The sequence below is a fragment of the Perognathus longimembris genome, chromosome 28 (assembly GCF_023159225.1).
Source record: "Perognathus longimembris pacificus isolate PPM17 chromosome 28, ASM2315922v1, whole genome shotgun sequence".
NCBI classification, from domain to species: Eukaryota; Metazoa; Chordata; class Mammalia; order Rodentia; family Heteromyidae; genus Perognathus; species Perognathus longimembris.
In genome coordinates this window covers 81,791,613-81,811,687 of record NC_063188.1, presented here as the reverse complement: position 1 = coordinate 81,811,687, position 20,075 = coordinate 81,791,613, and the positions used below count along the sequence as shown (strand labels likewise).

Genomic DNA, 20,075 nt, shown 5'->3' with positions numbered 1-20,075 from the left:
ACACACACACACACACACACACACACACACCCCACATCCCTCACATCACATGGACTGGAATTTAAGGCCTACCTGGATAATCCAGGATATCACTTCATGGCTCTTAACCACATCTTATGCCATCTAAGGTAACTGTCACACGTTCTAGGCCAGGATATGGACATGTCTTTCTGAGTATTGGTATTAAGCCCACTAGAGGTGTTTCAACCCCTGTGAAAAGAATGTAGAGGAAGTAGGATGGGAAGAGGGAAGTTAGACTGTGATATAGACCCAGCAGAGTATTGACTAACTAGGTAAAGAGTTCTAGAATGAGAATTGTACACCAAGACTAACAATTCAGTGGGCCAAATCAATTGGTCTGTCACACCTTGCCAAATCCAGTCACTAGTTATGCTTATATCATAGGAAGGATGTGACCTCAAGGGAAGAGCCAGTCAGCAGACAACAGGGGGTGAGAGGATGTACACTGAAGGCAGTGACAGTGCACTCTGTGATTTTCAGCCATGTTGACAAGAATAATACATCTGCTCTATCCTGTATGTGTATGAGCAAAGTGATTTTCAAGACTTTCCAAATCTGTGAGAGGCCACTAGCTAGGCAGCTATTTCTAGGTCATTCCAAAGCATACATAGGTCCTAGATATTATCTATCTGCCCTGCCTTCATTAGCTTTTGGCCTTTCCTGCAGATTTGAACACAGCTGCACAAATAAAAAGAGTTTGATTCTTATTTATACAAAAACAAATCTCTCAACAGCCTCCTGGGGGTGCTTGGGTGGTTTTGGTCTTTGCTGTCTACTAGGATTGTATCAAATCAGTATTGCATATGTTCTCTTTGTTCTGATGCAGCAGGAGTCCAGGGCTACATTTCCTGCCTAGACTCAGTAGCTGCGGTGGGCGGGGGGGGGGGGGGCAACAGGTGGTGTTGTAGGAATACTTCCCAGAGTGTCAGGTCTAAAGGAGAGGTCTGGGGGTCTTCACAAGTGGGCATCCTGGATTCCCTGAGGACCTCTCTCAAAACCACTTATCACATGCAAGCACTTTGCAATAGAAAAAATATATTCCTAGCTGAGTGCCAGTGGCTCAGGGTTGTAATCCCAGCTACTCAGAAAGCTTAGATTGAAGATCACAATTCAAGACCAGCATGGGAGGGAAAGTCCATGAGACTCTTACCTCCAGTTAACCACAGAAAAAGCCAGAAGTGGGGCTGGGAATGTGGCTTAGTGGTAGAGTGCTTGCCTAGTACACACGAAGCCTTGAGCTCCATTCCTCAGCACCACATAAACAGAAAAAGCTGGAAGTGGTGCTGTGGCTCAAGAGGTAGAGTGCTAGCCTTGACCAAAAGGAAGCCAGGGACAGTGCCCAGGCCCTGAGTTCAAGCCTCAGGACTGGAAAAAAAAGAAGAAGAAGTAGAGCTGTGGCTCAAGTGTTAGAGCACTAGCCTTGAACAAAAGGAGCCCAGAGACAGTACCCAGGCTCAGAGTTCAAGCCCTAGGAGTGTGTGTGTGTGTGTGTGTGTGTGTGTGTGTGTGTGTGTGTGTGTGTTTTCTTGGCCCCAGACAGATAGGGCATGCATGAAAGGGTCTCTGTGGCACTCTTAGTTCTCTATGGAACTCAGGAGGGTCTGGAGGCCGAGGACCTTGTCCTGGGTTCTGGTGAAGAGGCTGGCTAGGGGGTGGGCATACTATAGTTAAAACAGCAGGGCAGGGTGGCTCATGCCTGTAACCTAATGCCTCTTATCCCAATAAACTACCCCAAATCGGGAACTGGAGCCATGATTCTACTGGTAAAGCACACTAGCCTTGAGCACAAAGCTCAGGGACAGTGTGTACAGGTCCTGAGGTCAAGCCCCAGGATGGGCACCAAAATAAATAAATACATACATAAATAAAACCCTGCAAGGAAGAGAGACTTCCTGGGAGAAGAGTGTTTAGATTTTATCTTTGAGGACCAGCCAGAAGGTAGTTGTTCTAAAGGTTTTCAGGCAGTCAGAGCCTGTTTGTCCATCAGCTTGGCCTGTTTTCCTCTCTGTCATGGTTGCCCAAACTGGAGCTGACAAAAGGCAGACACCAAAGGCCACTTGGTACATCACCAAATAGCACCTTTTGGGTAAATATGAGTGAAGGGTCTAGAATTGGCTAGCACAGGGTGAGAGTGGGATGCTGATGAGAAATGCAAGAAGGTATGGACTGATAACAGGAGTTCTGCAACTATTCCATCCAGCAAATCACTTTTCCTTCCCTGGCCTCAGTTTCCCTGTCTGCATGTAAGGCATGTTATGCCAGGCATTCTGACCTTCAAGATGCTGATTCAGAGGTGGAAGAGAGGAGGTAGACTGAAGAGTCCTTGGTGATAGAAGGCCAGAAGGGAAATTGGACAAAAGTGTAGAAAAGTCTCTCACTACTGTTCAAAGGACCAGAGAAATAGCATACCTGGATGCCTACATTCAGTGTGGCTAAATATTTCATTTAAAATATATAAGATAAATTAATTTTTGAGTAAAGTATGCTCTATTAGCTGACCTTAAAAATTTTTTTAATGTGTGTGCTGGTTATCAGAGTTTGAACTTGGGACCTTATGTTCACTTGGCTTTCTTGGTCATGGCTGGTGCTCTACCACTTGAGCCATGCCTCTATCCCAGGGTTTGACTGGTGATTTTGAAGATGGAATCTTGCAGACTTTTCTGCACAGGCTAGCTTCAAACTATGATCCACCAGGTGTCTTCTGAGTAATGAGGATTACAGGCATGAGCCAAGCATGCAGCTTGATGGTGTTTTTAAAATAATGACTTAGAAGGCTAAATTTGAATGACTCCTTAGAATCCTACACTGGAGCATGTGATGTGGAGAGAGCAGGCTAGGGTTCCTGCTGTGGCTAGAGAGGGAACTGCAGGATACTAAGAGGAGAAGGGTCCATTCATGGGATCCAGGGCTCCTTTGTTGGCTGACTTTGTCTCAAGGACACTCTAACTGTACATCTTGCTCCTCTCAGGATTTGTTCCTTTTCTTTCCCATGGGTGTTTCCCCTAAGAAAATTCTCACATGTGTAATCCTGTCTTGACACCTGCCACTTTTTTTCTTTTGCCAGTCCTGGGGCTTGAACTCAGGACCTGGGCACTGTTCCTGGGCTTCTTTGTATTCAAGGCTAGCCCTCTACCACTTGAGTCACAAAGCCATTCCTGGCTTTTTTGGAGAAGTTTATTGGAGATAAGAGTCTCATGGACTTTTCTGCCCAAGCTGGCTTCAAACTGTGCTCCTCAGATCTCAGCTTCCTGAGTAGCTAGGATTATAGGCATGAAACACCAGTGCCCGCTAACACTTGCCTCTTATGTGACCTGGACTAATGCCCTGGCCACCTTCTCCTCTTACCCCTGTGTCCTTCATACACTGCCAGATGCTTTTGGAGTTGTGTAGGGAGGCTTAGGGCATTCAGAACATGACTCAGGAGTAGGCCTTGGTGGGCCAATCCCCTGGGGCTTAATCTTCTTACCCCATGATGGTGGGGGAACATGGCATGGTGGACAGGAGCAGAAAGTAGGCCTCCTGGTCTGAACTCTAAATCTGTTTAGTCCTCCAGAGCCTCAGCATCATCCTGCATTCCCTCCACAGTAGCCACGTGACTTGCATTGTCTTTCTCATTCACTACTACAGTGCATGCTTCTGGAATATACTTTGTAACCAGCTGAGCTGCAGGATGTGAGCACATGTCATAGCCCTTCAAATCTCTCTATTCTGACAGCCTCATGAGAGTCCAGTAGGGAATAGAGGAAATAAAGGTTCAAAGACAGAGTGGATAGCCACTTTCTGTTCTTCGAATGCCCACCCCTGGGCTCTGCCATGATGTCCTGCCCATGTATCGGAGGAGGCAGGGGGGATGATTGCTCAGTCACACACCTTATCTCCCTAGCTAGTGTTCTTCAGTTCTTCAGTCTTTCGAATGGAGCCGCTTCATTCCACCCGGCAGACCACTCAACTGGGGACACAGAGGGCCAAGCATATTGTCTCCTCAGGTCAGGTAAGCTCCAGCCCCTCAGAATCTGTCATCGTACTTGCAGTCTGGGTAGCGGTAGGCAAATCTAGGGTCACAGGTTCTCAGTGGTCTCAAGATGTCCTTTAGTCGACTGGCAGCCCCAAGGACTTCTGAGTCTGGGTGGATGCCCTGTCTACACAGGGCAAGAGCAGAGTCTATCTCCACTTGGACTGGAGAGGGAAATTTCCCCTGGAGAAGTTGAGGCAACAATTGCTGGCACACGAGCACTACATTCTGCTTGTCAGGGACATTGTTGCAAGAGGGCAGCAGCTGGGCCTGGCAACCAGAAACCAGGCAGCTAAAAATGTCTTGATTTTCTCCTGTCCTGGGGGCTGCTTGGCTCCCTGGAAAAAGAAATGGAAACATTACACACTTTACAACCTTTTCTCAGAGGAGGGTATCACCAATGAGAATTGTTAGGTCAAGTGGTTTAGTCTCCAAGCCTAGGTTTCAGATCCAAGGACACTATGGCCCCTTCTGAGAACACATTCAACCCTCTTACCTCTACAAGAAGTTGAGCTTAGAATTGTAGAGGTCATATCCATATTGTATGAATCCCATTCTTACTGAATTCAGCAATTACGGAAATGGTTCCAAGTACTTTGATTTACCAGTTAAAATTTAAAGTCAGAAGGAAAAACAGGTAACCCATATTATGTACTCAGCAGGTGGCAATGGAGCTGATTTACATATCTTGTATGTTCTGGAACCAGCTTTACTTCTTCCAATTTGTTTCTTCTTAATAAAAGCTAATCAGAAAACAAGTGATGGTTTCCTTTTTCTATCTTTGTAGATTTCCTTATATAAACAATATCAGAAATGGGAAACAAAGGACTAGGGATTTGTTTCAAGTGGTACAAGGCCTTCCTAGAAAGACTGAGGCTGAGTTTAAAGCCTGGTAGTGTCAGATAGAATAGCTAGATCGCTAAATGATAGCTACTTAGCTAGCTATCTAGCTAGATGTTAGATAGATAGGTAGATAGACGATAGATAGGTAGATAAATGATAGATGGCGAAAGAAATAAGAAACAAAGAAAAGAAGGAAGGAAGGAAGGACTGAAAGAAGGAAGAAAAGAAGGAAGGAAGGAAGGAAGGAAGGAAGGAAGGAAGGAAAGGAAGGATGTAGGAAAACCTTCTGTCCTATTATAGGGCTCAGAAAATTTGTTCACCATGAGAAATTGAAATTTTTAGAGGATTCCAGAGCCAGTGAGCTTTTGGCACATAGTGAGAAACATGATTCACTCATATACCTCGTTTGGTTCCATGCTTTTACATTTGAAAGCTTTATAAAAAGCAAATGTGCCAACATGGATTACAAAATGTACCAGTGAATCAGGCAGATATTTAAGTTTCAGAGAAGAGCTAAAAGCATCTGATGAAAAAGACTCTCAGCAGGAGATAGGCCCAGAAGTTGTGTGAGGAGAGTTGGGGCCCCACAGATTCAATTAGACAATGGAACTGGCCCGCTCGGGTGCACTTGGGACTATGCCACCATGGACATTGCCCCTGTGGACACAGTCAAATCCTTTTCCCCTTTGGAAATGGGGTCTGGAACAGATATTCAAATGGTGGTGAGGGACATTGTACATATCTCACACTGTTTTCACTGTAGTACACAGAGGCTGGAAAGGTACAACGGGGTGACTCTGGGTCATCCCTTCTTAGTTCCTGTCACCCTGACTTCTCCCCCCCCCAGCTGTTTAGCCAAGCCCATGCTGAGTACCTTCCTGCTTGTCGATGACACCCAATGCACTAGCATCCCGGATGAACAGATGCCCATTGCTGAAGATGCCAAACATGGCTGCGTCAACATGGGTGAAGTAGAAGAAATAATTCAAGTCATTGCTTCTCAGAGACTCCAGAACACCGAGGAGCTGGTAGGCGAGGTCAGCTGCCTGGTCTGGGGGTGCACCATAGAATTCCTCTAGGGGTCTGGTACTGGTGCTGACAAGGAATCTGCCACATGAACCCAGATACTTAGGCAGTGGCCATCCCTCTGCTCCAGGGAAGATCTGTCAAGCCAGAGGAACAGGCATTAGAGAAAGAGAGACAAAAATCTCAGAGTCAGAGCTCTCTCATTCTCACCAAGAACTCACAGAAAAAAAAATTCAGCCTTACATTGGGCACTTGGTTTCCAATTCTATCAGCAAAGTGTCTCTCCAGCTTTTTCATGCCTCTTGAATCTAGCAATACCCTGGCCCTTCCCCCATTAAAAAACAATTCGATTGCAGATGGAAAGAATTGGGGAGGATGCTGCTCTCATTTCTGTGCAGAGTGTTTTGCAAATTTTTCCAAATGAGGTATAAGAATGCCGGTGGATCTGCCATGATTTTCAGTGGTACTCAGGATTCCGGAGAATATGCTGGAGAGTTGTATCATTGCAAAATGATGGTTAGTCTTTGAGATTTCACACATATTACTGCTTAGAAAGAGATTATGGGGAAAATAATATAGGCTCCACTTAAGAGCTATCGAAAAGAATTTATTTTTAAATAACAGTTCAAGTCAGGTGCTGGTGGCTCATGCCTGTAATACTAGCTACTCAGGGAGCTGAAATCTGAGGGTTGTAGTTCAAAGCTAGCCCAGGCAGGAAAGTCTGTAAGACTCTTATCTGCCATTAACCACCAGATAGCTTGAAGTAGAGCTGTAGCTTAAGTGGTAGAGCACCAGCCTTGAACAACAATAAATAAAGGTAAAAGACAGTGTCCAGGCTTTGCATTCAAGCCCCAAGACCAGCACTTAATCAATCAACCACTCAATCAAGCTTACAGCTTTTCTTGAAGCATAGATCAAAATTGTCTTCCTTACAAAGAGTGAACAAATGCAGCAGTGATACTCACTAGACACTATGTTGAAAATGAACTACACAACTTGTAGGGGAGGGATGGAAGGGAAAGACTGGGAGAGAGGCAAGGGGCAGGGAGACATGATCGAAAAAGAAATGTACTCATTGCCTGACTTGTGTAACTAACCCTGTACATCACCTTTATAAAAAATTTTACCAAAAAAAAAAAAAAAACCAACAACACACACACACACACACACACACACACGGAAAAAAAATGCCCTCTCCTTCACAAAGCCCTTTGGGGCTGCCTCAGTCTTTTTCTTATATAGAGCTGGTCTCTTTCCTCTACAGCACTCAAAGCCCTTTCATATTGCAAAAGGCATCACATAGGTACTGAACACCACAAAGGTACTAGCATGGGGCTTGTGGCTCCAAAGGCATGCATGCAGTAAAGGGGGAGAAAGCTCATCCCAGGGTGGACCCTTGTTAGTCCAAGGTAGCCCCCAACCTGGAGGACTTGTGAGAGTAACCAAATACCTGTAGGAGGATGGGATGAGCATTGACAGCCAGCGTGTAGAGGAGGCGCAGCTTGTCACGGTCGGTGAAGTGGTCCATGAAGATGCTGCCAGCATCTGCTACCTCAGCGTAGCGCCGAACCACCCGGTCCAGGAGTCTCTGCGAAGGGCAGCGCAGGAAAGGACTGGGCAAGCCCTGCAACCATGTGAGAGACCCCCGGGGGGGAAAGTATGTTTAAAGTCTTGTAGAGGGCACAAACAGGCTCTGCTGAAGAAGACGTCATGGGTGGATGGTAGAAGAGAGATGTCAGGGACCGAGACCCTGACTTGAGCCTCTGGCTGGAAGCCACCATAGAAACCAGCTAAGAAACCAACTATTGAGCCAGCACCACCCCGGTTGCACTAGATGGCCCAGTTCATAGAGCAATAATAATAGGTAATTCTTGAGAATAAACCTACCGGAACGTCCTACAGTCAAGTCTCTTAGCAACCCCGGCTGCACCCAGAGTTATAGGAATATTCTGTGGTCAGGTCACTAAGCAACCCTCCCCTATAGCATGACCAGTAACCTTTTTACCCTGCCAACGTCTTGCTACCCCAAGCCAACTTCCTTCAGGTGCTGAAGAACTGCCCCCTCCTGGTTTAAGAGTATATAAGTGTGTGAAAAATCAAAATAAATTGGCAGCTTGAACAGACTCCCATTTGTCTTGCTGTCCTCTTTGCGTCTCCCTTTCCCTTCATTTTCTCTCGTAGGTGGTCTCCCCTGTTGATGTCCTGCGGGTCGGGACAGAGAGACCCATAGGAGATGGGGGAGGGTGGTAGGCAGGAGAAAGAGAGGGAAACTCCTGGGTGGGGAACAAAAAGCCTGAGGTATAGAAATTGGGGAGGGGGGGCGGAAGTAGAAGATGCCACATCTAGGGGATCACAGTGTGAGGATGAGTCTGGGCGTTAGAGCTGCCTATTCATCACGAGTGTGTGTTACCAGACACTGGTACAGGAGTTACCCATAGAGGGTGGATGTTAAGGCCTGAAAAGCATGAGGACATGGTTGGCCTGCCACAGTTGGGTGAAAGAGGGTAACATTCTGGAAGTTTTCAGTGTCAGATGCTATGCTTGAGACCTTTCCTCAGTAATTCTGTATCAGCACCGTTAGTTCTTTCTTTCCCTAGTGAATATCCTGGAAATGAAAAATGATGGACTGAAAAAAAGCCATCAAAATTTTGTAGAAGATATAACATTAATTGTACAGCCTACATCAGCAAATGCAAATGGTGACCCAAAATATCAAGTGATCTAGTAGACTGATTCTACTTGCCAGGCAAGAATAGGGCCCAGAAAGGGAAATGGCTTGGCAAAGATCATGCTGCTTATTGGTGCCCAAGCTTTCTTTCATATCCAAACTCCAGTAGGCAGAAAGATTTAGTGAGGAGAGAGACAGAGAGACAGATAAAGACACAGAGAGAAGAAAAACACCGATTGTACAATGAGCAAACTTGACTGATGGTGAAAACATTCAGAGTACTATAAAAATATAGATACTATCTGGGCACTGGTGGCTCACACCTGTAATCCTAGCTATTCAGGAAGCTGAGATCTGAGGATCACACTTCAAAGACAGCCCAGGTAGGAAAGTTTGTGAGACCCTTATCTTCTATTAAGTACCAAAAAATTTCAGTAATGGAGCTATGGCTCAAGTGATAGAATACTAGCCTTGAGTGAACAAGCTCAGGAAGAGTGCCTTGGCCTTGAGTTCAAGCCGCTGTGTCTCTATCTAAGTCTCTCTTTCACACACACCCACACCATATATATATATATATATATATATATATATATAGTGATATATATATAGTATATATAGTGATAAGTGATATGTATCACTACATAAGTGATAATATAAATGAAATATATAAGTGAAGTAAGATATATATATATATAGTGAAGTAAGATATATATATATATATAAGTGTTATAAAATACACACACACATATACTCTTAGGCTATGACTTAAAAACTCTGGATAAGGAGGTCCAGTAGCAGCCCAGAATTCTGCATTTTTGACAGGTGTCTCAATCATTCTTGCTACCAGGCAAGTTTAAGGAACACAGGCAGTGAGCATGGTGATAAGGAATTAGATGTAATTCAGCCTTCCTACATTAGGAGCTTTAGAAGATGTCCCTGGGCAGACATTTTCCTTTATTTTGGACATAAATACAGATGGTTGTGCATTCTTTTTTGTTGTTGTTTTTTGTTTGTTTGCTGGTCCTGGGGCTTAAACTCAGGGCCTGGGTGCTATCCCTGAGCCTCTTTGTGCTCAAGGCTAGCACTCTACCACTTTAGCCATAGAACCACTTCTGGTCTTTTCTGTTTATGTGGTGCTAAGGAATTGAACCCAGGGCTTCATGCATGCTAGGCAAGCACTCTACCACTAGGCCACATTCCCAGCCCTGGTTGTGCATTCTTGATGATACAGTATGGACATTTAGTGATGGCTTCCCTATTACTCTTCAGATAGCTGTCATCTTGCCCCTGAAGTAAGTGTGTGTGTGTGTGTGTGTGTGTGTGTGTGTGTGTGTGTGTATGTGCAAGTACCAGAGCTTGAAATCACAGCCCAGGGCACTGTCCTTTAGCTTTTTCACCCAAGGCTGGCATTCTACCACTTGAGCCACAGCTCTCCTTCTTGCCTTTTGCTGGTAAACTGAGGACAAGAGTCTCACCGACTTTTCCTGCCCAGGTTGGCTTTAACCCACGATCCCAGGTCTCAACCTCCAGAGTAGCTAGGATTACAACTGTGAGCCACCAGAGTCTGGATCTTTGATAAGTTTCGACTGATATAAGTTATCCTTTAAAAGGGAGTATGCATATTATAATAAGGTTGATTTAGAAACACAGATTAACTAATGAGTGCCTAGGCACAAAACTGCAGACCTGATAAGTGGGGATCTTGGGCAATGTAATGAGATCCTATCTCTAAGATAAATATAAGGTTTTTTTTTTTAAATCAGTGAATGAATCTATTAGGAGGAAACCATAGCTGATTGGAGAAGAGATGGAGTTGCAGAGAAGAAGTCACAGATGATTGGAGGAGAAGATGGAGTTACAGAAAAGAAGTTGCAGCTGATTAGAGGTGAGATGGAGTTGCAGAGAAGAAGTCACAGATGATTGGAGGAGAGATGGAGTTACAGAGAGGAAGTTGCAGCTGATTGGAGGTGAGATGGAGTTGCAGACTACTCAAATCATGTCAAGGAACCAGGTGGGCTTCTCAGAAGGTGTAAAACTCTCTTCCAGAAAGCTTCATGAAGAGCCAGGATTGCCAGATTGCTGCTGGACAGGCATCAACTATCCCAGGGTCCTGTGTTGACTCCATTTGACTCACAGACCTGTGCTACACAGGGTGACAAGAACCTCCGAGACCTCCTCCTACATTGGATCAGGGCAAGGAAAGGTAGTAAGACTACCCTTTTGGTCATTTCAACAAAATAGATGTCAGAAGTCATGCTGTGAAATAGTCCAAGTTAGCATGGTGGAAGAACCGGAGAAATCATTGGAATGCTTTCTTGCTGCCTGTACTGCTACCTCTTTGTGCCTTGAACCAAGACTCAGTTTATATTTGTCATGGGACATTCAGGCAAAATGACTGGCTTGGTGAGAGCACATGGTCTGTACTCAATAAATGGCATGTATGATTTTTTTCCCATCATTGTCATCAGCATGGATCTTTGATACAGGGTACCTGGTATACAGGCTTGATCTAATTGGCTGATGTGCAAAGTGAATTCAGTTATTTGGATTCCCTTTCTGGATTTAGATTTCTGGACTCATCTGGGAAAGAGTTGATAGGGTAGAGATAGAGGAGGAAGTAGAGATGACAGGAGCCAGAGTGATTGAGGGCCATAACAGGGAGGCTCAAGCACCAACATCATAGACACTGGAGATGAGCTCAGTTCCTGGAAGATTCTATGCTAAGGTCTGGACCAAGCATGGTGCTGTGGTTTGGATGTGTTCTTCAACACTTCATAGATGAAAACTTAATCCCCCAAATCATATATTAATGATATTTGGAGTGGGAAGCATTTGGGACATAGGATTAGAAGAGGTCAAGAAGGTGGGATCAATATGATGGTATTAGTGGCTTTTTAAGAAGAGCTCAAGAGAAATGTAAGCTAGCACACTTATTTTGTCTCACCGTGGGATGTCTTCACTATAGAACAACACAGATTCCCTCACCAGATGCCAGTGCTAAGCTCTTGGACTTTTTATTCTCTAGAACTATGTACTTAATAAATATTTATTAGAAATTGGTCTGTGGGGCTGGGAATGTGGCTTAGTGGTAGAGTGCTTGCCTAGCATTCATGAAGCCTTGGGTTAAATTCCTTAGTACCACATACACAGAAAAAGCCGGAAATTGGCGCTGTGGCTCAAGTGGTAGAGTGCTAGTCTTGAGAAGAAAGAAGCCAGGGACAGTGCTCAGGTCCTGAGTCCAAGCCACAGAACTGGAAAAAAAGAAAGAAATTGGTCTGTGGTGTTCATGTGTAGCAACAGAAAAAAAGTTTGACAGAGACATGATCATAAATTCACTTTCCAGAGAGTAGGTTCTCTGATTATGAGCTCCTTATAGCCAGGGAAGCCAAGCAGCTCACTGACCCAGAGAAATGTGGTTTGAAATATGAGGGAAGGGCAGTAGATTCGGATCAGAAGTCTTGGACCAGAAGAAACTCAATGTTGACCTTTATAAGGTTGATTATGGGGCATTTTTCCGACCTCACATTAGTCACAAAGAAGATAATGTTTGTATAATGCATTCAACATCTCCAGCCTCTAGATAGTCATGTTATGTTCAAGCTCATTTCCAAATCCTAATTAACCCACTTGAATGATTTTTGGTTTTCAGAAGCAATTATTACTGGAAAGACAAAGATTTATCTCTACTGGCCATATTTGAGTATTTGTTTTGATGGAAATATAGCTGAAAGAAAACCCAAGAAAAGAAAATCTAAGGCCAGAAGTGTGTTTTTTTTCTCTCTAAAGTCAGAAATTAGCATTTTTAAGTTGCCTTTAACAGTTAGGTGCGGAAAGCTAAGGGAAAGCTCTCTCAAATACATGAAGTTTTACTTGGAATGAATGAACATACTTGTTCTCAAGCTCTCCTAGCACTCAACTTCTAGTAGTTTCTAATACTTTCTGGCTAACATACCTGAACACTTTTTTCTTTATTCCAGTCCTAGGGCTTGAACTCAAGGTCTAGACATTGCCCCTGAGCTTTTTCAGTCTAGGTTGGTGCTCTATCACTTGAGCCACAGCTCCACTTCTGGCTTTTTGCTGGTTAGTTGGAGATAAGTGTCTTATGGACTTTTTTGCCATGGCTGGCTTCAAACTGGGATTCTCAGATCTCAGCCTCTTGAGTAGTTAGGATTACAGGCGTGAGCCACTGGCACCCATCTCTGAACACTTTTTACATGACTTAGTTGTTAAATATGCTTGCAAAATAGCACTAAGATTAATCATATATAGTAGCTAATCAGTACGTCATGATTACAACAGTGACAATTCAATAACTGTCTCGATGGTTATAGATAATTGACACAAAATGTTCTGCAGATTTTCTTCAACCTGCATTGTATTCAAAATCATGAGCAGTCCCATTTTACTTATTATTCAGAGGAACATCTCACAGTTCTTTATTCCTTTCTTTTCATTTCCTCTCCTTTCCTTTCTTCCTTTTTTCTTTTTCTTTGTGCTGGTATTGGTTATTGAATTCAGGGCTTTGGGCTCTCATTTGTCTTGCTTGTTCATAGCTAATGTTCTTCTTAGTCATATCTCCAGTCTGACATTTTACTATTTATTTTGTGGATGGAGTCTCACTGACTTTTCTGCCCAGGCTGGCTTTGAACTGCGATTCTCAAATCTCAGCCTCCTGAGTGGCTAGGATTACAGGAATGAGCCACTAGTGCCTGGCTTCATTGTTCTTTTTTTTTTCTTTCAAATTTTTATTATCAAACTGATGTACAGAAAGGTTACAGTTTCATACATTAGGCATTGGATACATTTCTTGTACTGTTTGTTACCTTGTCCCTCATACCCCCCCTCCCTTCTCCCCCTTTCCCTCCCCCCCCCCCGGAGATGTTCAGTTCACTTACACCAAACAGTTTTGCAAGTATTGCTTTTGTAGTTGTTTGTCTTTTTTAACCCTGTGTCTCTCAATTTTGGTATTCCCTTTCAATTTCCTACTTCTAATACCAGTATACACGGTTTCCAATATACTCAGATAAGATTACAGAGATAGTGTAGGTCCAACCACAGGAAGGTGATACAAGAACATCATCAATAATAGAAGCTACAGATACACATGGGACATTGAAAGTAGTTACAACTGTGATATAACAATCGTTTCCATAACATGGAGTTCATTTCACTTAGCATCATCTTAGGTGTTCATAAGGGTATAGCTATTGGGCTCTTGTGATGCTCTGCTATGACTTGCCTAAACCTGTACTAATTATTCCCAATAAGGGAGACCATAGAGTCCATGTTTCTTTGGGTCTGGCTCACTTCACTTAGTATAATTTTTTCCAAGTCCTTCCATTTCCTTACAAATGGGGCAATGTCATTCTTTCTGATAGAGGCATAAAATTCCATTGTGTATATGTACCACATTTTCCTGATCCATTCGTCTACTGAGGGGCATCTGGGTTGGTTCCAGATTCTAGCTATGACAAATTGTGCTGTGATGAACATTGTTGTGCTGGTGGCATTACTTTGATTTTGTTTGTGGTCTTTTGGATAGATACCCAAAAGTGGGGCTGCTGGGTCATAGGGGAGTTCTATATTTAGCCTTCTGAGGAATCTCCATAGTGCTTGCCAGAGTGGCTGAACCAGTTTACATTCCCACCAACAATGAAGTAGGGTTCCCTTTTGGCCACATCCCCTCCAACAATTGTTATTGTTAGTTTTCTTTTTTTTTTTTTTTTTGGCCAGTCCTGGGCCTTGGACTCAGGGCCTGAGCACTGTCCCTGGCTTCTTCCCGCTCAAGGCTAACACTCTGCCTCTTGAGCCACAGCGCCGCTTCTGGCCATTTTCTGTATATGTGGTGCTGGGGAATCGAACCTAGGGCCTCGTGTATCCGAGGCAGGCACTCTTGCCACTAGGCTATATCCCCAGCCCCATTGTTAGTTTTCTTGATATATGACATTCTTACTGGGGTGAGATGGAATCTCAATGTTGTTTTGATTTGCATTTCTTTTATGGCCAGTGATGTAGAGCATTTTTTCATATGTCTCCTGGCCATTCTCATTTCCTCATCAGAGAAGTCTCTTTGTAAGTCTTTAGCCCACTTGATGAGGGGGCTAATGGTTCTTTGCGGTTTTGTTTTGGAGGAAGGTAATTTTTTTAGTTCTGCATATATATTAGAGATGAGGCCTTTGTCTGTTGAATGTCCGGTAAAGATCTTCTCCCAGTCTGTGGGCTTTCTGTTTATCTTGCGAGCTATGTCCTTTGCCGTGCAGAAGCTCTGCAGTTTGATGCAGTCCCATTTGTCCAACCTTTCTTTGATTTGTAGCCTTTCAGGGTCTTTGTTAAGGAAGTTCCGTCCTGCACCAAGGAGCCCAAGTGTTTCTCCTACTCCTTCCTTTAGTGTTTTCAGGGTGTCTGTTTTGATTTCGAGGTCTTTAATCCATTTGGAATTGATTTTGGTGCAGGGTGATATATAAGGATCTAGTTTTAGTTTGTTGCATGTGTTGAGCCAGTTTTGCCAGCACCACTTGTTAAAGAGGCTATCCTTCTTCCAAACTATTGTTTTAGCTCCTTTATCAAAGATTAAGTAGGCGTAGTTCTGTGGGTTCATTTCTGGGCCTTCAATTCTGTTCCACTGGTCTTCAGGTCTGTTCCGGTGCCAATACCAAGCTGTTTTTATTGCTATAGCTTTATAATACAGCTTGAAGTTGGGTATTGTAATTCCTCCAGCACTGTTCTTTCTGCTTAGGATTGTTTTTGCTATTCTATGGCTTCATTGTTCTTTTGCTACTCCAAAAGAGGAATTTTCTCCCCTTCCCCAAAGTTCTTGTCGTTATTTTTTCTTCTGAAACCCAGACACACACAACACAGGGTGTTTTGATGTGTTAAATTTCACTTTACAATTGTCTGCCACCACAGTGATGATTTGGGAGAAATCACTTTCATAATTTAAAAAGTTTAATGATAAAATATATTCATTGTAACTCTCAGTTACATGACTTAACAGGCAGAACTCACTCTCAGCTCACTGCTACAGGTACTAGAGGAGGAAGGGGAAGGGATAATGTAGACAGATGCTTAATCATTTTGTATTTGCTTTGAAATCTACAAGATACAGCAAGTTTAGGACAGGTCCTTTCCACCTTAGAAGATTGCTGTATGCTCTCCTTTGTGCTTAGGCTGATTGATCCAGATTCCATGAAACACAGTGCTGGTGACTAGTACTAGTATTTAGTAATGAATATCTAGTGATATTCTAATGAGTATATAATATAGTGAATAATGACTAATAATATCTAGTAATCCTAACTACTCAGGAGATTGATATCTGAGGATTGCAGTTCAAAGCCCACCTGAGCAGGAAAGTCTGTGAGATTCTTATCTCCAATTAACCACCAAAACGCTAGACATGGAAATTTCATTCAAGCAGTAGAGCGCCAGACTTGAATGAAGAAGCTTAGAGACATCACCCAGAGCCTGGGTTCAAGTCCTAATACCAGAACCAACATAAAAAAAATCCTTTCACTTTCTCAATTCCAGTGATATCCTTTCCTTGGACAAAGCTTCTGTTTAGGTTCTAGGTGCTCTGAAGGGATAAATGAAATATTTTGTCAGGAGCAGAGAAGTTGAGAGAAGTCTTTTTTCTGTTGCCTGGGAAGAGTACTGCAGAGTCACCCCCAGAACATGGTGTTTCATGCACTCTGCACTTTCCTGCCCCTACCAGAACCTTCTGGCACATCTCTGTGACTCATCTTTCTAAAATAACTGTCAAGTTTGCTTCATTCTAGCTTGTATTCCACTGGTGTGTGGGAAGGGTCTCTGTATGGATGGGTGGCCTGTCCTTCACCCCACATTTCTAAGGAACAATATAGGCATTCATAACTTCCCCTTTTAGGAGATAGTGTGACAATGTAGTTATGAGCATGTCCTGGACAGTCAAACTACCTGGGTTTGGATCCCAGCTCTGTCACTTAGCAACTGCCACAGTATCTTTATATATAACTGAGGGGACCTGATGACTTATCTTCTGAACCAGAGTGAAATAGATTGCTTTCATAATAAATCAGCATAGCAAGCAATACACTGGGACTCCCTCAAGCAACCTGAACAGATGGTTACCATAACTATTATAGTATCGGCTCAGAAGAGTGTGGAGAGGGTCAAATATGTGAGGACTGATCTTTGACTTGATGATAACCAAAACAATAGCAAACATGAATGTTTTTGATATGTGTTGCCATGTTCATTCTCACACTTAACTGGAGGCAAGGCACAGTGATAGCACACAATGAGGATTCTGTGTGCCAGGGAGCTGAGTGACATATTCAGGGTTTTGTACATAGTAGTAGAGTGAGGATCAAATTCTAGATCTGTCCAAGTTCTTGACTCAGACTCCTAGTATTGAAGGAAGTAGTCTCAGCCTCCTTTTTGGGTCTGCTTTCTCCAGTATTGACTAGTAGTCCACTCTTTAAGTTCAAGAACTGGATTTCACATACCCTCCTTTCTTTAGGAACTCTGGACATGGTCTTGCCTATCGCATGTGCCCTCCCTTCTTTGCTTTCTCCAGTATACCTTTGCTTTGGAGCATTTCTGGAACCCTGTGTGGACCCTTGCTTGTTTATCTACCCTGTGTACCATTCTTTGGCCCATCTGTGGAAGGATGAACTGTTTTCAAGTTATTTTTCATTAGGACAGTAAAGTCTCAGATTCATCCCCAGACCGGAGGTCTGATGTGTGTGTGTGTGTGTGTGTGTGTGTGTGTGTGTGTGTGTGTGTGTGTGTTCCAGAGGACTCTGATGCATGCTCAAATCTGACAACAAATGTCCTGTAGAATGAACTTTAGCTTTGTTCTCCCAGCCTCAGCCATTATAATGTTTACCCATTGTTCTTGAACACTATAATGGCTGGTCATGACACTAGTTCCCACAATTGCACTGCATTCTCACTTCAAGTCTTTGCCCCACCTAGCAGAAGGTGGGTCATTGACATTTCCCCCCCCCTCTTTTCTTTTCCAGTTCAGGCCCCACCTCCTCCATGCTGCTTTCACAACCTCTCTAGTCCCCATTTTCTTCTTTCTCCTGCAGTCTGTGCACACAGACTTTATGCTGTGTGCTCATGGTATCTCTTCTTAGCTGTTTGGTGCACTGTAGACAGAAACTTTGCATAATCACACTTCTGTGACCAAGACTAGGTCTAGTAGGGAGTGGGCACCTCCAAGGTACTAAAGAAGCAACTCATTATCTGCAGAATGATTAATGCATTGATGCACTGCAGTGTACTTACTTAGAATATCTTTCCTGCTGCCCCCCTCCCCCCCAATTCTCAAGGGGCTAAGTTAGACATCTGGTGTTCTGCTCAGGTAATGCTGGAGAATCAGGAAATGTAACAAATATAGAGAGATCCAGTCTTCCCACAGGTCATAGGACAGACATCCAGAAAGGCGCAGAGATGAGAAACGATGTGAACCTGGAGACAGAGGTAGACTGAAGAGGTGCCTTGCAACTTCCTGCTTCCCAGGAGACATGGATAGATGTTCCTCCAGGACATGGAACCACCTTCTAGACTTTAATTGGTCTGTGATCCTTATAAGCACTGAACCCTGATTATGATGCAAGTAAATGATTGCTTTTGAAGGGACACTCTGTCATGGTTAAGTAGGCGGCCATGTTTGCTGAATATCTCACAATGTCATACATGGGGTCTATGTATCAAGAACTGTGGTCAGGTCTACTTGTTTTTACTTTCCTGTGTCTTTGTGTAACATCAGTACTGGGGCCTGAACTCAGGGACTCATGTTTTTGCTTGGCTTTTTTGTTTAAAGCTGGTATTGGGAAAAGCAAGGAAAATTGTAGCTCCCTCAGCTCCTAGAAACAATAGGGCTTGTAAAATTTCACTGTCTTAGAGTTTACTCTTAGCTTCTATAACTCCATTTTGGCGACTCCATGCTAGAGGGCTGCACCCCCACACATGAGACTATTTCCTTGTAGTTTGACATTTAAAAATATATGTAGCCCTGATTCTCTCTGTATCTAGGTAGCAACCATAGTAACAATTGCAAAAGTGATCATACTAATAGATTATAGAAAAAAATCATACTAGTAGTTATAGAAATGCCATGGCGACTGTCAGGTTTATCCACTTATGATTGAGTATTGAATTGTTTTAGCCCGCTCATGCTTGCTTAGTTTATATTAGGGAAACATGGTAACAATTGTTAGAATGAAGTTGATACTAGGTCAGCCTGACCGCGAAATCCTGCTTCTGTAAATGGCTTGCTTAACCTGTTTGTGACTTGCTCTGACCCTCTGTGCTATGTGACCACCTGCTGTAGAATGCATAGCTTCTACCTTAAAAAAACCCAGCCCTGCAGTGGCTCATTGCTGTTCTTTACCATCCCGATGGTGGCGAGCAGATGCTGAGCACAGCTAAATAAAGACTCCTAGACTGATCGACTGAGTGTTGGTGATTTGATTGTCATGAGTTCAAGTCCTGGGTGACCAGAATACAACAGTACTCTACCATTTGAGCCATCCCTCCACTTCTTGCTTTTTTTCTGGTTAGTTGGAGTCTCACAGACTTTCCTGTCTGTGCTGACCTTGGAGAAGGATTCTCAGAACTCAGTCTTCTGAGTAGCTAGGATTAAAGGTGTGAGACACCAGCAATAGGCCTTGCATCTTTTTCTGGCAAACATTTGGCATTCAGAGGCTAGCTTGGTGGCCACCATAATCCACTCTTCTATGGGGAGCTGACATCTTGGATGATGTTATTGGTGCAAGCAGTAGCTGGCTTTCTCTTTTGCTCAGAGACTTTCTTTTCTTCTCCCCCCACTTCCAACTAGAACCTTTATCTTCCTCCATCCCAGGGCCACTGGGGCTTTGCCACTGAAGTGTTTGTAGGCTGCTCAAAGATGTTCACCCTGGCAGATGAGCTCTAATCACTGTGGCAGGCAATTCAGCCGATAGCTAGGGCAGACAAGGCAGATGATGCAGAGTAAAACACATTATTTCATGATCTGTCATTTTGATTCAAGTATGCTAAGGCTGGTCATAATTTTCCACTAGGCAATTTCTTTCTATGGACTGCTGTTTTTTCTCTTTCCTTCATTCGTGTTTTAGAAATCAAAAGATAAGCAAGTGACCTATGCACCCAAGCTTGCAAGAAAATCCAGAATTTCTCAGTAACTTCTACTGTGCAAAGGTACTGTGGTCCCAAAAGTCCAGAGAGAATACTAATAGTCAAGAAAACTTTTATCTTGACCTAGGGTAAGGGTTGGAAACTCTCCAACCCAAATCTCCCACTCCAACCATGCACATAGGTAGAAATCTTGCTCACTTTCCCCATGAGGTTGTTACAAATTAATGGTTCAATAAACATTTATCAAAACATATGTGAAATGCCTTATATAAAACAGATATTGCAAAGATAAATAACATAGGGTTTTATCTCCAAGGAACTGGTACTTTTGTGAGCCAGAATATACAGCATACCACACTCATCATGAGAAAGAACAGAACAAAT

At 43.4% G+C, this 20,075-nt stretch overlaps 1 protein-coding gene across 2 annotated transcripts in view; it reads right to left on the bottom strand.

The window, feature by feature from the left end:
- Positions 1 to 3,279: 3,279 nt before the first annotated feature.
- Dipk2b (divergent protein kinase domain 2B) overlaps positions 3,280 to 20,075 on the bottom strand; it is a 56,736-nt gene continuing 39,940 nt past the window's right edge. The window contains exons 3-5 of one of the 2 annotated variants that reach the window (XM_048336222.1): positions 7,353 to 7,526; positions 5,751 to 6,039; positions 3,280 to 4,371 (exon numbers count right to left, since the gene is read on the bottom strand). In XM_048336222.1, coding sequence (XP_048192179.1) covers positions 4,028 to 4,371; positions 5,751 to 6,039; positions 7,353 to 7,526 — 807 coding nt within the window. In that variant the 3' untranslated portion in view covers positions 3,280 to 4,027. The remainder of the gene's footprint in view (positions 4,372 to 5,750; positions 6,040 to 7,352; positions 7,527 to 20,075) is intronic. The other variant, XM_048336223.1, reaches the window with a different exon arrangement.